This window comes from Choloepus didactylus, chromosome 13 (genome assembly GCF_015220235.1).
Source record: "Choloepus didactylus isolate mChoDid1 chromosome 13, mChoDid1.pri, whole genome shotgun sequence".
Lineage (NCBI taxonomy): Eukaryota > Metazoa > Chordata > Mammalia > Pilosa > Megalonychidae > Choloepus > Choloepus didactylus.
This window is the reverse complement of record NC_051319.1, coordinates 94,450,236-94,466,964: the sequence shown is the minus strand read 5'-3', so window position 1 is coordinate 94,466,964 and position 16,729 is coordinate 94,450,236. Positions and strand designations below refer to the sequence as shown.

General features: G+C 40.3%; 1 protein-coding gene across 4 annotated transcripts in view; it reads left to right on the top strand.

Moving 5' to 3' along the window:
- The window catches only part of PDE6A (phosphodiesterase 6A), a 96,340-nt gene that overhangs the window by 27,252 nt on the left and 52,359 nt on the right, over window positions 1-16,729 (top strand). For all 4 annotated transcript variants that reach the window (XM_037801835.1, XM_037801837.1, XM_037801836.1 and 1 more), the window contains 5 exons: window positions 1,278-1,430; window positions 2,031-2,120; window positions 2,750-2,890; window positions 3,231-3,305; window positions 10,527-10,591. In XM_037801835.1, coding sequence (XP_037657763.1) covers window positions 1,350-1,430; window positions 2,031-2,120; window positions 2,750-2,890; window positions 3,231-3,305; window positions 10,527-10,591 — 452 coding nt within the window. In that variant the 5' untranslated portion in view covers window positions 1,278-1,349. The remainder of the gene's footprint in view (window positions 1-1,277; window positions 1,431-2,030; window positions 2,121-2,749; window positions 2,891-3,230; window positions 3,306-10,526; window positions 10,592-16,729) is intronic.

The following is a 16,729-nucleotide window of genomic DNA, read 5'->3' as shown; positions in this document are numbered from 1 at the left end:
CACCCCTGTATCCCAGGGACTGATACAGAGTAGGGATTCAATGATTTATGGAATGGGGGTATCCTCTGAACTGGACATGCGGTGCTAGAACTGGATTGCTAATAGAAGCTGAAAATAACAAATCCTTTATTTTCAATGACCGAATCCAGGACTAACCTCCAGAACTGAGGGAAGTTTCTGGAGACACACTTTGGAAGAGTAATGTAAACTTTCTTGACTGTCAGTTTCCCCTTCCGAAAAATGTGCTACTACTAGTGGGACAAATCTCCTAGGGCTATGAGAAGGATTAAAGTGAGATGACACAGATAAAGCACCATGTGCAACAACCCGGTAGCCACTGAGATCATTATGTCACCAAGAAATTAAGAATTAACAAATGAGATTATGATTACTGAATCATTATATAGATGTTTTCTTTCTATATTGTAGAAAAGGCAGAAGTTAATACATAAAATTGCTGAAACAACTAGTCTCACCCTTGTTTATACTCACTATCATAATGGTCATTTTAACCTGGTGTCTGTCTTATGTATACTTACTATTGTAGTGATTATTCTAGCCTAGTTTCAGCCCTCTGTATACTTACTGTTGTAATGGTAACAACTCCATGCTCCCTTGTTCGAATCCATAAAAACCCTGAACTCCTTAGACTAAGGAAGTTAGATTTTGGGGGCCAATAGGCCATCTGTTCTCCTGCTTCATGTGTAGCATTAAAGTCTGTCTCTCTCTGAAACCCTGGTGTCATGGATTGGCTGTGATGAGCATCCAGCAGAGAACCCATCACTTTTGTTCAGTATCAACTATACTCATTAAGGTTTTTTTCCCTACCTCCCTTGTTAGCTCTCACTCGAGTTTCTATTTTGGGCTCAATTGTCACCACCTCAAGAAAGCTTTCTGTGAAACCCCCCTCTCCACGCAGAGTCAGCCCCACTTCACCCCCACTCTGGCCCCAGACCCCTAACACGGCTTTGCACATTTGTCCACCATAGCTCTTAGGTGGTTGTATCTCAGAACTTCTTCTACTGGACTTTGGGGGCTTCTGGGATGGGAGTCATCTCAGGTAGCCCTACTCCTAGCTCAGTGATGAATGAATGAATGAGTGAACATTTGAAGAGTGTGAGCCACCTGATGAGGCATCTTGGAGGTAGGCTGCTGAGGGGGAGTAGATAGATGGAAATGTCTTCATCGTCTTGTCACAATGGGCCCCCATGGCTGTGGGTTGCTTTTATTGTCTTCACTCTCCACCTACTCACCCAAGGTTTTTTCTATCTTCTTAGGATGAGCATTTCTGTGACTTTGTGGACACCCTCACAGAGTACCAGACCAAGAACATCTTGGCTTCCCCCATAATGAATGGAAAGGATGTGGTGGCCATAATCATGGCTGTGAATAAAGTGGACGCGCCCCACTTCACCAAGAGTGATGAAGAGGTAAGGTTGCCTTAAACAGCTAGAGATGGCCATGCTAGCACATTCTTCCAGTTCATGAAGTTCCCCAAAACTTGCTATTTGACTTGGACTCAGTTTCCTCATCTAAAAGATAGAGGTTTATTCTGATGCTCTCCAAGGGAGACAGAACAGGATAATAATTAAAACATTGGACTTTGGAGTCAAGAATATAGGGATAATTGTTCTGACTCGGCAGATATCTAGCTGTTTGATTTAGTCAAGTTATTTTACTTCTCAACGTGAGTTTTCTTATTATAAAATGGAAATGATAATAGTATCCACTTCACAGTGTATGTGTGATAATCAGTTAATATGGTGTGCATAAATAGCACTTATCTCTTATTGCACACTCAATAAATAGTAGCTATTTTTCATCAATATATACTATCAGAGCCAACATCCTACATTCTGTGAGATTTAGATTCTTATAATTCAACATTTTATGATTCTGCATTCTACAATCTATTTGCCAAATTGCCTCTGTGAGGCTTTTAAATATTCAGACACCTGCTGGTGACAGAAGTGTCCAGAGAAGGGATTTCTCCTTCTCACCCACTTCCCCGCATACTGTTTAATTTTTAGATTCTCCTGAAGTATCTCAATTTTGCAAATCTGATCCTGAAGGTTTTCCACCTGAGTTACCTACACAACTGTGAGACACGGCGTGGCCAGGTAAGGGGCTTGGCCCAAGGGAAAGTACTGGACATGTCTTTTTACTAATGTGACCAGGGTTGAAAGGCAGGTAGTAATGAAGATGCCTGGGAACCACCATACAATCTCTTTCTAGCATCCCAAGTGTTATGAGGTGCTGGGTGTTTGCTAAGTTGTATCCAAGGGTGATTATATGCGCAAGTTTTCAAGTTTGAATTTCCACTCAGTTATCTACCAGCTCTGAGACCCTGGGCAAGTCACTTAACCTCTCCAAACTCCAGCCTCTCTATTTTAAAATGCTCATAATTATGGTATCACTTTCCAAAGATTGTTATCAATAGTGAGAGAGATAATGTATGTAGGGTGCTTATGGTCAATTAATGTTTGTTACTATTTTTGTTTCTAAAAGATAAAGGTAGTGGAAAGAGTTAGACCTGGGATAGCAGTCAGTCATTTTACCTCTCTGAACATCAGTTTCTCCATCTATAAGATGGGGATAATTACCCCAATACCTGTCTACCTCCCTGGGTTATTGTGCGGGTTAAATGAGATAAACTCCAGAGAACTCTACAGAATGTTTTTATTCTGTAGCTAAGGGAACTGCTGCTGTGTACCTCAAAAACTTTGAATGTGCTTTTATATTTCTTCAGATTCTGCTGTGGTCTGGGAGCAAAGTCTTTGAAGAGCTTACGGATATCGAGAGACAGTTCCACAAAGCCCTGTACACAGTCCGTGCCTTCCTCAACTGTGACAGATACTCTGTAGGTCTCCTAGACATGACCAAACAGAAGGTGAGAAATCTTGACACATGCTTAGCATGTCCTAAAGGTAAACTTCTTAGTGATAGAGACTGTACTTTGCCTCTTATATCCCAAGAACTAAGAGTGCTCCAGCTCAGCTTCCATGTTTTTGGTTAATAATAATTAGACAGGCCCAGTTCATCACCTTCCATGATTGACATTCTCTAACTCTACTGAGTCATGCATCCCTTCCAAGTTTGTTTCAGTGAGCCTTCCCCAACCTCCAGCCCTCAGGTAGATGGGTTCTTTGCATTGGTCTCCACCCACCTTCTTAGTCTCTTTTTCTTCATCTATATTCAAAATATGTATTTATTGTTTTTCTCATGCCTAGGAATTTTTTGATGTGTGGCCAGTCCTGATGGGTGAGGTTCCACCCTATTCTGGTCCCAGGACTCCAGATGGAAGGGTAGGTTCCTTTTGGCCTTTTCAATATGATCAAATATTTAATGAAAAACAAATGCAAAGGTAACTTGGACCCTGCTAAAGGAAGTCCTTTATCACAGTGGCATTTATGTTCTCTGGTTGTGTTGTCTCCCTTGAAGCTGTAACAATTCCTCACATTTGCCAAACCCTGTGATTTGCAAACTGATTTAAATATCCTGCTGGAGTTTCACAGTAACCTAGTGGAGTAGATCAAGCAGGAATCAATCCTCATTCCACAGATGAAGAAAAATCCCCAGAAAGAAAAGTGACCTGCTCAAGGACTCACCTGGAGACCACTACAGCTGGAAAGAATCTTAAAGATTATCTAATCTAGCATGTGCAAATTTGTAGCTAGAAGACCAGTTCCAGTCCCTAGATAGGTGTTTGGCCACATAGGTTTTTTACATTTTGTTTTGTTTTTACTTTTGGTTTTTAATTTGACCAAATTAAAACATTAAGTTTTTAACACTTAAAAATCAAGAAATATCCCATAAATAGCTGGATTTTCAGTTTGTTTTGAAAAGGTAGAAGGTTAGTCAAAACAGGACCTACAAACCCATAGGGTAAATTTGATTGGAGCTGATAGCAGCTGTCTCCTTGGAACATGGTTGGAGCTCTCCAGTTTGTCATAGCCCCCATTTGTTTCCACTTGGACCCTCTTCTCATTTATGTTTCATCAGGCCCCTATAGGCCTTTGAGTTTGTGACTTCTGTTCCAATCCAATTCCCTCATTTAAAAAATGAGATGCATACACTTGAGAGATGCTGAAATGATATGTGTGGAATGTGGACATTAATCAGCATAAACAGACATAACACTCAAAAATACCTACAGAGTATCTGAAAGACCTCATCCGAGGCCTCACAGGGTAAGGAGCATCAGGGCCATCCCTGAATTGAGTTTCAGTTCAGTACTCTTTCCACAAGACTGTTTAGCCTGTCTAAATACCAATTTCTGCTAAGAGGCCTGCTTCCACCCAGCCAATCCTAACCCTGTCCCAAATAAAGTGTGTGTGTGTGCATGCACGTGTGTGTATGTGAATGATAGACTTTATTTAGCCTTCAATCGAAACTCTGGGAATTCAAAGTTAACACCCTTGCCTGTGAGCTTTATATTCACACCAGAAAAAATGATTCCCACCTTGGGATTTACATTGTCTGCTATGTTTTTTCCAAAATAACCAAAGTGACCTTTATAACTTGCTGCCATCCAGTTTCAAATTACTCTTTGCCCACATTTGGGAAGACTGAATCTTCAAGGATTCCATCATGGGCTGCTGTCAGAAAACTATGTTGGGACACATTTCCTTTGTGTGGACAGCTTTTTGGTGTTGGCCTAGGCAGACTTTTCTGCAGAGCTGTCAAGATATGTTGCCACTGAGCTTTTTCAGCAATTCACATATAAACTATACTTGTGTCTACTGGAAGGTTAGAAGTTGAGGAACTGGAATAGAGCTCATCATAGCTTTCCAGCATCACCAACTTTAATTTCCTTTCCTTTGATATTCAGCTATGTGTACTGAGCCCTTAGGTAAGAGGTCATCTCCAGCTCCAGGAAGGCTAGAGGAATGTCAGGCTCTATTTCACCTGGCTCTTCACCGTTGATTGTCCCAATCTTCAATACCGAACTCAGCAGGTCCTTTTTTGCTGAACACCAGTCCAGGAAGAGCTGCTCATCATTTGATCAATTCAGAAAGTTTTGGTTCCACTGACTAGCACACTCAATGGTTAAGAGTTTTCTTTCTCAGAATCCTTCTCCTTTTCAGGTAGCAAGGGCTCAGTACCTTGCAAAATTAGGGTTGCATTAAGTCATGATGGAAAAGGCCATGATCCGCAAGACAAAGGACTTTGGTTTTGATTGGTTGCTAATCTGTAGGGCAAACGACCACTTGAGTCCTTGATTTTGCCATCTGCAAGTGATGTCACTGAACACACCTCCAAAATCAGTGCCAGGTCTAGGAGACAGTTGGCGAGGCAAAACACACACAGGCTAAGCTGGAGCCCAGACACAGCATGACGGGATCTCTTGGAAAGAGTGTGGGCTTGGAAGGAGAATGCCTGTATTCAGTCAGATACTCACTCCACAGCTAGCTATGTGGCTTGGGAGACCTACCTCACCTCCATCATCGTGAGGTGGGGATAATCAAACTTACCAAGTAGGGCTGCAGTAACTGAGGCAAGTCTCACACACAGCAGGCACTCAGATGCATAATAATAGCTTTCTGGGTCTCACCATCTGCTGGGCCCTATATTTGGAGTATGCCATTTACTCTTCTCAACAAGTTTATGAAAGAGGTTTTACAATTAAGGAAATTGAGATTCAGGAAGTTAAGTCATTTGCACAAATTTAAACCCAGGATGCTCTTCTCTCTGAAAAGTATTACAAGCATGCCTTTTAACATTCCCCTTTGCCTTCTAATATCACTTGCACACTTCATCTGCTACCTTCACATTTGAAATATAGCTTTTTTCTGGCTTCTGATGAATTAATCTCCCCCAAATCTTGGTTCTAAAGCTCCCCAATAGCAGCTACACCTCATTTCACCTCCTTTTGAAAATAAATGCTGCATGTGTTTTAATTATTAAAGTCTAATTTAATTATTAAGGCCAGTTAGGCTTCTTGGGGAAAAAAGCACTCATTTTAAAATTGGTGTGTTTCCATATCCTAAGACTTGGCTATGGCTTATTTCAAGGTTTTCAACCTCGTTTTAAGGCGTCAGCTCCTCAGGTGGATGTAACAAAGGTGCTCATTAATGACTCAGTTTTGACTTTCCAGAAGCTGGTGAACTTCTACATGAATATGGCCTTGAAGGCAACTTGACTGAGCTACAGTGTGTGAAAACAGCTCTCTTTTCCTAGAGCACACTGATCTTTTTGTTCCTTTCTGTAAAGCAAACTGATTCTCCTGTGGGCTTCAAAAATAAAATGCCCATTTCTAACCTTTTTAAAGAAGTCTTGTAGGGATAGGTGTTAGATCCCAGAAGAAGAAACTAACATGTAGAAGGAGTTTCTAACTCAGGGGCCCCACAGCTTATCTCACAAGAAAACAGGTGCCCCATGAACTAAAGAATGAAGCTGTTCAAAGCTAGTCAAGGCTGTCTCAGTCGTAGCAGCGTCTCCAAGGCGGGTAAGGCAAGGTCAGATATACCCGTAAAAACAACCAACCAAAAAGGTCTGCTCTCCCCAGTTAGATAATGCAGCTGCTTTCCTAAAAAGAATATTGTCTCAGAATTCTACCAACCAATCACCCCAAAACTAGATAAGCACTCACCCAATCGAGGCACAGAACATCACAGAAGACACCCTACCCAATGTGGGTTCCTTTTTTCATTAAAGAATGCTGCTCTCAGATAGAGAGCAGGAGCCGTTATCTTTTTCTTCTTTTTCTGCTGGCTCCCACCTGCTTTCTTTCTTTAATAAATCTTGAACTTTATACTTAAACTTTAACTCGCTGCATTGTATGGATTCTTGAACGGCTCCGAACCTAACAAAAGGGCAGCCTGCTGGGGCCCAGGGAGGACAGCGAGCAGTGTGGGCCCAGGGACTGGAGGCCCTGACGCAGAGGCCTGAAGAAGGTCTTGGAGATCTGCCCCCTCCTCCTCCCCTCTCCTCTCCTTCTGCCTCCTCTCCTCCTCCTCCTCCTCTCCCGCTTCCCTTTCTCCTTCTCCCAGGAGGAAACTTAGCTCTGCCAAGGTCCCAGCAGATGATGCGGCCACCTTTGCTTCTAGAACCACTTACAGGGTACAGCTTCACTGTTTAAAAATGCTTTTAACAAAATTTGGTTATATTTATTGAAGAAGTAATACATGAGCATAGTGAAAAGCTCACACTTTCAAAAGGGTAGGCCACAGAAATCAAGGTTTCCTTCCTCCTGGTCAACCTCCCCTGAGGCAGCCAACTGCTAGCAGTCCATTTTTCCAGGAATGGCTTTTTATATCCAGAAGCATGTGCATATGTACATGCATGTGCATATGTGGATGGGTATGTACGTAGCATATGTATACATATTCCACCACCACTCTCAACAAATGAGAGGACTCTATTTTCCCTCTTGCATTTTTCACCTACCTCTATATCTTGGCCTTTTTCCCTATCAGCACCTACACAGCTACCTCACTCCTGGAACATGCAAAGTATTCATTCTATGCAGGCACTCGATTTGTTTGACCTCTCTCCTACTGATGGACATTGTTTTCAGGCTTTTTAACTGAATCTAACTGAGACCTCTGGGCTGGTCAGACCACAATTTTACCCACATTTGGGAGGATCCATTACCACATGTGTAATTACTGAGCCAAAGAGTATGTGCATTTTAATCTTTGAGAGGTGTTGCTAATTATCCAAACACAGTCTAAGAATCATAGCTAGGAAGGACTTTAGGAATCATCAGGTCCAGTTTTTTTTCCTTCCCCATTGTCCTTATGTTAGAAACAAGCACTATACCTAAAAACGCCCACCCGATTATGGAGGAGAAAATAATTTATTCACGATCTTGCAGGAACGGAGGCACAGCGAGAAACGCGGCAGGTGCGCAGAACAAAAGAACACAGCAATATTTACACCTAATACGCAGGTCCCTCCCCTGTTTCCCCATTGGCTGGGTACTACAGAGGGTACAGCCTATCTGAGAGAGCTAACTAGCCCACCTTTGAGATTTTGAATTGTATCAGAGAGAGTTAACTAGTTTAACTTTCTTGCCGAGAGTTCCCGCCTTTGATTATACCCCACATCCCTTTACATTCCAGTATCCCTGGTTATTTTTCCCATTTAAGGAGCTGGCACTGATTCTAGGCTTATGTCATGGCTCTCTCTCTCTCCTTCCCTTTACCACGGAGACTGTTTAAGCCAGTTCTGCTGTGGAGTCTCCATTTTCCCTATTCTGTGTTGCCTTTATGTGAAAGCTAAACTTAACCCTTTCTTACATTTTAGAACCCTAGAGCTCCGCCTTGACCAAGGCAAACATGTGAGGAGTGTTAGGTCAGTGTTGTTCAAGAATCCACACAATGCAGCAAGTCAAAGTTTAAGTATAAAGTGTAAGATTTATTAGAGGAAGAAAGCAGGTGGGAGCCTGCGAAAAGAAAGAAAATGGCTCCAGCTTTCTTTTTGAGAGGCATTTTTTAAAGAAAAAGAACCATGTGGGAAGGGAAGGGTGTCTTGTGCTTTGAGTGGGTGAGTGCTTATCAATTCTGAACTGATTGGTTGCTAGGGTTCTAACACATTACTCCTCTTTGATGTGCAGCTGTATTATCTACGTGGAGGAAGCAGGCCGTTAATCCTATCTTGCTCCATCCGCCCTCTGGGGGCCAAGGCGCCACTGTGACTGGGATTTCTAAAACAGCCGTCAACCCTTAGTTTTATGGTGCACTTGGTTTCTATGAGACAAGCTGCGGGGCCCCTGGATCAGACATTCCTTCTATATGTTAGACTTTTTTCTGGGTTCTGACAAGGAGGAAGATGGGAAAAGGAGTGAGAACCGGAAACTGCAAGGTCTCTATGTACCCATCTCTGCTTCCATTAGGACATCATCTGCTCTATATGATTAGGTTCCATGCTTTGTTTGGGAAAAGGGTCCCTCTGCTTAAACAACAGCAACAAATGAACAACTACTGATCTAATTTTACAGCTGGGGACACCACGTCCCAGACAGGAAACATACAGTAAAACTGAGACGAGAACTCAAGTCTTTCCACTCTAGTTCTAGTCTTAGCTCCACTTCATCTAGCCTCCTCCCTCTAGCCTCCCCTTGAATGCTTCTTACTCTAGGGAGCTCACTGCCCTGGGGCAGTCCATGCCATTGGAGCAGCTCTAGCATCTGCCTTCTCTTTAGCAGGAGTGTGCCTCCCGGAAGTGTCTAGTCATTGGTGCTGCTCCCAATCCTGGGCTTCGAAGAGTGGAGCCTCTCCTTCAAGGATCTGGAGAAGGCCACAGTGACAATCAGACACCCTCAACTAGATAAGGGGATTCCTCTTTGAAGGTTCTCAGGCAGGAGGTTTGGAGGGGTCCAGGTACCCGCATTTAAATCTCTAGATTTGAGAGTTAAGCTGTAAGGAATAGCTGTTTTTCTATTTCATTTCCAATCCATTTTGGGCTGATACTTTTCAAAATATGATAAAAATGTATTATAGAAAAATGAAAATTTAAAAGGACATACAAAAGGCAAATCCCGTTTATCATTATTATTATTGAATTCAATAGACATAGCTTAACGCAATCAACAACCAATTTCTATTTCTATTTTTATCTCATCATGGAATGGTAACAAAGTTTGCAGACTGGCAGCACTCCAGAGACTCCTCTTTGAGTAGCCCTGCTCTAGGTGGTAGTGGCACAGATAAAACACTGTTTTAAGCTATTAACCTTAAGTGACAGAGCAGAGAGATCCCTGAGTTAGGAGTCAAGGATGTAAATTCTGGTCCTGACTCACCGTCTTGCTATATATAATGAGTCCTTTCCCCTCACTGGGTCTCAGTTTCCCCATCTGTAAGAAGTTTGCTAACCTGCCCTTTGCACTTGGCCATTCAGAGAATCTAATGAGGTAATGGAATTTTCCTTGGAGACTTAGTGGGAAGAGGCCACTTGCCAATACCCAACTGCATGCTAGGGAGTTATGTAATTGAACAGGTCTACTTTAAGAGAATGGGAGTTTTAATGGTGCAAGGTAGTGGGAGAGGTAGAAGAAGTGGAAAGTTAATTTGAAGGCATGATGTATGATTGGGAGGGCAGGCCTGGAGGAGACGACATAGCAAAGAGAACCACTGAGTGGTGCTGGTGAAGGAGAAAGGGGGCTGTGACCATGGAGGGGACCCTTACATGGGCGGTGGCTGTGTTGACTCTGATTCTAAATGGGGCAGGAGCTTCCTTACTTCTTTCCCCTCTTCCTAGACTCTGCCAGCAGTCTTTGTCTCTTTCTTCTTGCACTCAGCCTCCAGATACTCTTGGAAAACTTCCCCATCCGTCTTTCTAGCCCCAGATCTCAGTCCACTGCCAGGCCACTGTGAGCTGATTCCAAGGGTGAGAGTACTGAAATCTGAGAGTCAATGAGGACAGTGTGCACCAGCAGGCAGCCTGGATATTCTCTTACAGGGAGGTACAGTCAGGCGTCATACTTCCTGAAAACCACCCTGCAGACCATAAAGAACAAGACCTCCTGCTGAGGTTCTGTCTCTGTCTCTTAAGATATGTATTTTTCTTTCTCCTTTGCCTAGGAGATCAACTTTTACAAGGTCATTGACTACATCCTGCATGGCAAAGAAGACATCAAAGTAATCCCGTAAGTTTCACCTCGAGACATGTAGAATTGCAGGCATGTTATCATGTAAGATGCTCATTCCAAGACCAACACTAACTAAATGCAAGAGGGCCACATGTGGTTGGAGGCAGAGAGAGTAGTAAGAAGGCAGCAGGAGTCCTGGAATGATCAGTACAAGTTGGGGAAGAGGCCCAAATAGGGAAAGAGACTTGACCAAAGCTGTGGCATGCTGGATTCTGAGTCAGGTGCTCTGAGTTTGAGTCCCCGACCTGGTGTCAATAAGTGTGCTGTCTGGACCTCTGTTTCCCATCTTCAGAATGGGATTAAGGGGTCAGATCATTGCTTCTCAACCAGGAATTTGAGGTCCATGAAGAACCTAAGGCAAAGCCAGGAGGCTGGTGAGAAGAGCAACTCCTCCTCCAAGGAGGACATATTCAGATGATATTCAGGAAGCTCTTGAAAAGGAATGAACTCCCAGAGGGCAAAGCCATGAACCTGCCTATGGGTAGTTGGGACTCAAGGATCATTTTAACATTTGAACAGTCACAGACCTTTTTAGTATAGACTTGTGCATTTTCTAATTAGAACACTCGCAAAAACTTAGTTGGCTTCTTATCCATTTGAATCCACTCCAGGTGCCAAAAACCATACCCAGTTCTTGTCTGGACCCTCTCTTTCTCAACTTAATTCCAGGCTCCCTGAGGCTGCAGGCAGGCTCCGTGGGAGAGTGACATCCTTAGTCTCTTTTTCCCTGAGCTATTTTGTTCAATTGAAAGGATTTACTGTATACTGACTTAATCCTTAAAGAGTGGGTGTGACAGGCCACACTGATTTGATCCTGATCACCAGACTGAATTGCTGTAATCCTCTGTGTTTCAAATAAAGCAGTTCTCAGATATACCTTTTACTGGTTGGGAATGAGAAGTTGCCTCAATTCCCTGAATTTCTGGGTTCTATTTATTCCCTTTAAATTTTGCTTGTATGAGGACTGATTGTTTTCCAACTTCGTCTCTTTCTTTCTTTACCTTGTCAAATGCATTCATTCCAACCATTCTGTTTTCTAACTTATTTTCTAAAGCTACAAGTTTATTAAGCTCATTATCTGTCTTCCAACTTATCACAGGTCATAGTTTATCCCAGTGTTCACCACTGCTTGTCAAGCATCATCTCCTTCTAGCCTCTATTACTACTTATCTTGCTGCCTTCCACTCAGCCCCTAAACCATGGCAAATAATTTAAATGTCTTTGTTATGGCAGCACCCTGATTCCGATACTAATTTTTTTAACTTTAAAAAAATTTATTGTGGGAAAATTTATATATAACAAAATTTGCCAATTTAGTGATTTTAAGTGGCCAGTTCAGTGACATTAATTATATTCACAATGTTGTGAATACTTTTGAAAAATTTTATTGTGGTGACATATATGACATAAAATTTCCCATTTTAACCACTTTCAAGTATAAAATTACATGTTATTAATTACATTCATGTGGTAGTAATTACATTCACCACCATCCATTACTAAAACTTTTCCATCACCCCAAACAGAAACTCTGCACCCATTAAATAATAATTCCCCATTCCTCCTACCCCCTGGTAACCTGCAATCTATTACCTGTTTCTATGAATTTGCCTACTCAAGTTATTTCATGTAGGTGAAATCATATGGTACATGTCCTTTTGGGTCTGGTTTATTTAACTCAACATGATGTCCTCAAGGTTCATCCACATTATGGCATATATCAGGACGTCATTCCTTTTTACGGCTGAATAATTGTCCATTGTATGGATATACAACATTTTGTTTATCCATTCATTGGTTGATGGACACTTGGGTCATCCACTTTTTGGTTATTGTGAATAATGCTGCTTTGAACGTTGGTGTACCAGTACCTGTCCGAGTCCCTGCTTTCAATTCTTTGGGGATATCCCTAAAGTGGAATTGCCAGGGCCATATGGTAATTCTGTAATTAACTTTCTGAGGAACCGCATACTTTTCCACAGCAGCTGCACCATTTTACATTCCCACCAACAATGTACAAGGGTTCCTATTTCTCCACATCTGGTAGCAGTTTTTGAATCAGACAGGATTGGCTAGGCAATGCTGTGGTAACAAAGCCCCAGGAGCTTAGTGGTTAAAAACATCATACCACTACATGTGATTGCTAGTTTGTGAGTGGGGTGGGGGAATAGAATGTGTTGCTCATAGGCAGGAGCCAAGGCTGCTATAGCAGTCACCGTTTTGAACCTTGCAAGGTTGACTAACTTGCCTGAGGGAAGAGAGAACATTCAAAACACATACTGGCTCTTAAAACATCCATTTGCAGGTGATACACATCAGTTCTGCTGACATTTCATTGGCCAAAGCTAGTCACATAGCCATACCTAACTTCAAGTGGGTAGGGAATGCAATCCTACAATGTGCCCAGGTAGAGAGAGAGCCAGAATATTGTTAAACATCCCTAATGGCTTCCACAGTAAATGCCATCCAAACTAATAGAGGGAAAATTTGAATAGTAAATAAGTGCTTAATCAAACCAAAGAGCACAAAAATAAAAGATTAGAAAAAGAACATAGAGTAGATGGGAAAAATCGAAAGCAAACATTAATATGATATTTAAATCCATGTGTCTCAGTAATTACTTTAAGTATAAATCAACTAAATGTTCCAGTTAAATGAAAAAGATTATCAGACTGGATAAGAAAGAAACCTGTCACTTGTTATTGATTTAAGATCACGGTTTCTAAATTTGACATTTCTGAAACAGAATCAATGTCATTGTACCATTGCTGTCAGCCAGATAGCAGTCATGATATAGTCTTCATTGCCCACCTATGTGTGAACTTGGTCATAACCATTCATATCGTTGTGACCGGTTGAGGTATGTGTATTTTTGGCTACTACCCACACTGAATTTAAATGCCACATAAAGTAATTTAAAAATATTACACAATGATGTGGCTTTGAAACAAAAAGTTGTTTTGAATGGCAAAAAAAGATAGGGAAAAGGTGAGATATATGATAAAAATCTGTATCTAAATGCTATAGCAGCTTTGACAATCTGAATAAAGTAAAAATTACATGTGATAAAAAGCATTACATTACGTATTAATTGACAGCATTTTCCCCTTCTCAGCAGTATAAAATAGGAGTTCATGTAAAAATTGATTACCTCCTAGTTATGAGGAAATACAGCATATGCTGTTTACAAGACACTCATCTAAAAGGTAAGAATACAAAGAGGTTGAAAGGGAAAAGATATACCATGCAAACACTAATCAAAAGAAAACTGGTGTAATTATATTACTATCACGTAAAAATAGGCTTTATGTCAAAGAGCATTGTTAGAGATAAAGATAGTCACTTCATAATGATAAAGAGATCAATCTACCTTCATATTACAGGAAAACATTACAATTCTAAATATAAAGCAAAAACTGACAGAAATACAAGAAAACATAGACAAACTCAGGCTAACTGATAGAATAATCAGGTTTGAACAAAGTGAATAAAGAATATTTGAATTACATAAGTAAAAAACCTAACCTAACAGACATATATAGAACACTGCACCCCACTCCTTAAACTATAGAACGCCCAATCTTTTAAAGTATACATGCAACATTTACAAAAAGTGGTCATATATTGGGCCATAAAGCAAATTTTAACAAATTTCAAAAGATTGAAATTAGAGAGAATATCCTTTGGTCACAATGAAAATATGTTAGCAACCAGTAATAAAAAGATAAGTAGAAAATCCCCATATGCCTGGAAATTAGGAAATACTCTTCTTAATAAATAAATAAATATATATATATATACACTTCCAAATAACCCATGGATAAAAGAGCAAATCAGTGGAAATAAGAAAATATTCAGATCTGAAAAATAATGAAAATACTACATATCAAAATTTATGTGATACAGTGAAAGTCATGTATAACGGGAAATTTATAACCTTAAATGCACGTATTATAAAAGAATAAGGACTGAAAAAGTAATGAGCTATGTACTCATCTCTATTAATCAGGGTTCCAACAGAAAACAGAGATCACATTCAAACTAGGATAATTTAAGGAGAGTTTATTTACAAAGGGACAAATTGTGGATGGAGTGAAGGGAACCAAAGAGAGTATGCTAGTAATAGTGGAGCTGTTATCACTTCCAGGCTGAAAGGGAGGTTTCCAGAATCTGGAAGGAGAAAGAGTGTACATTTTATATGTCATTCTCCTTAACACTTAATAATGCCATGTACTTTTCCTGAGACAAGGATATTCACTTATATAACCACCTTAAATGCAGTTAATATGTTCAAGCAATTTAACATTAATGTAAAGCTTACAGTCTATATTTCAATTTTTTCATATTCCCAATAATGTTCTTTTGAGTCTTTTTTCTTCCCTTACTAGGTCTCATCTAGGATTATGTACTGCTTTTAATTGTCATTGTCTCTTTATTTTCTTTTTCTTTTTTTTTTAAATTATAGGAACATATACATAATATAAACTTTTCCATCTCAACCACTCTGAAGGATACCATTCATTGGTATTAATCACATTCATATTGTGGTCCTCATCACCTTCCATGCCAAAATTTTCCCATTTCTCCAAAAGGAAGCCCTACATCCATTGTATATTAACTCCCCATTCCCCCTGCCCATGGCAACCTGTACTCTAATTTCTGTTTCTATCAGCTTGCCTATTTTCTGATATTTTCTGTGTAGTTACCTTCAGGCTTAAATTTAACATCCTAAATGTTTAACATTCTTGCTTGCTTTGATAACAACTTAACCTCAATAGTATATACAAACTGTGTTCTTATACCCTTCTGTCCCTCCACCTTTATGTAGTTCTTGTAACAGATTGAATGTTTATACATTATAAGTCTGAAACTGCTGATTTCTCATTACATTTTGTTTGTTTGCCTTTTAGATTCTGTAGAAAGTAAAAAATTGAGTTACAAGGCAAAAAACCAATAGTACTGGCCTTTATACTTACCCATGTCATTACCCTCACTGGAGAGCTTTATATCTTCATGCAGCTTCGATCTATTGTCTAGTGTCCTTTCCTGTCAAACCGCAGAACTCTCTTTAGCATCTCTTGTAGGGCCGTTCTAGCAGCTTTTGTTCATCTGGGAATATCTTAATCTCTCTCTAATTTTTGAAAGACAGTTTTGCCAGATATAGAATTCTTGGGTGCCAATTTTTTGCTTTTAGCACTTTAAATATGTCATCAAACTGCCTTCTTGCCTCCATGATTTCTGATGAGAAATCGGCTCTTAGTCTTATTTTTTTATTTTTTATTTTTTAAGACTAAGCACTTTATTAAGAAATCTGTTCTGTAAAGTGAACAAATTTAGTAGTTAGTGAAAACTACAAAATATTACCACCTTCTGGAATGTCATTAGAATTGTATTCTGTTACTAGTATCTTATACTCTTGTGCTGTCATGAAGTACTTCTCTGTTACACATGGGGAAAATGAGGCCAGGGATGGTTAACTTACCTGCTCTGGACTTCTTAACCAATTAGTGGCAGAACCAAGACCAACTCAAAAGTCTGAGTTTTCAGCTTTTTACTCCACCCATGAAGTGACAACCAGGAAAAAACAGTAACAGTATATCACTTGGTGCTTTCTCCCATAATGAAAAAAATTCACTTGCGTTCTGCCTGCCTTCTGTCAGTGACATTTTAGTTTCTTTACAGTTAACTGTGATATTAGGGATCACAGTACCAGAAAGGGAAATAATGTGGTTTCTGCTTGGTGCTTTAACCCAGAAGCAGACTGGGAAGAAGTATGTATGTATGTCCCTGAGATGCCTGTTTCATTTTGAAACTGATTCATCTTAGTTTCAGGGAAAATCTGAAGTTCATTAACAGATTTAGCAATAAACGTAGAACACACATTCAAATGGCAGTTCCCTTAATCCTGTTCAGAGCACCATAAGACAGCATGACTAACTCCTAATTCTTCCTCATTTGGGTGAGGATTAATGACAACTGGAGAAATAATTACAAACACAGGTCCATTTAGGTAATATACAGCAATGGTGCTATAAAACCCTTCAATTACTATCCAATTACCATGTTTAGAGGTATAGACCCTGCCCAGCAGGGAAATTTGACCCTATTTTCTATTAAAAGCTGTCTATGGATGTT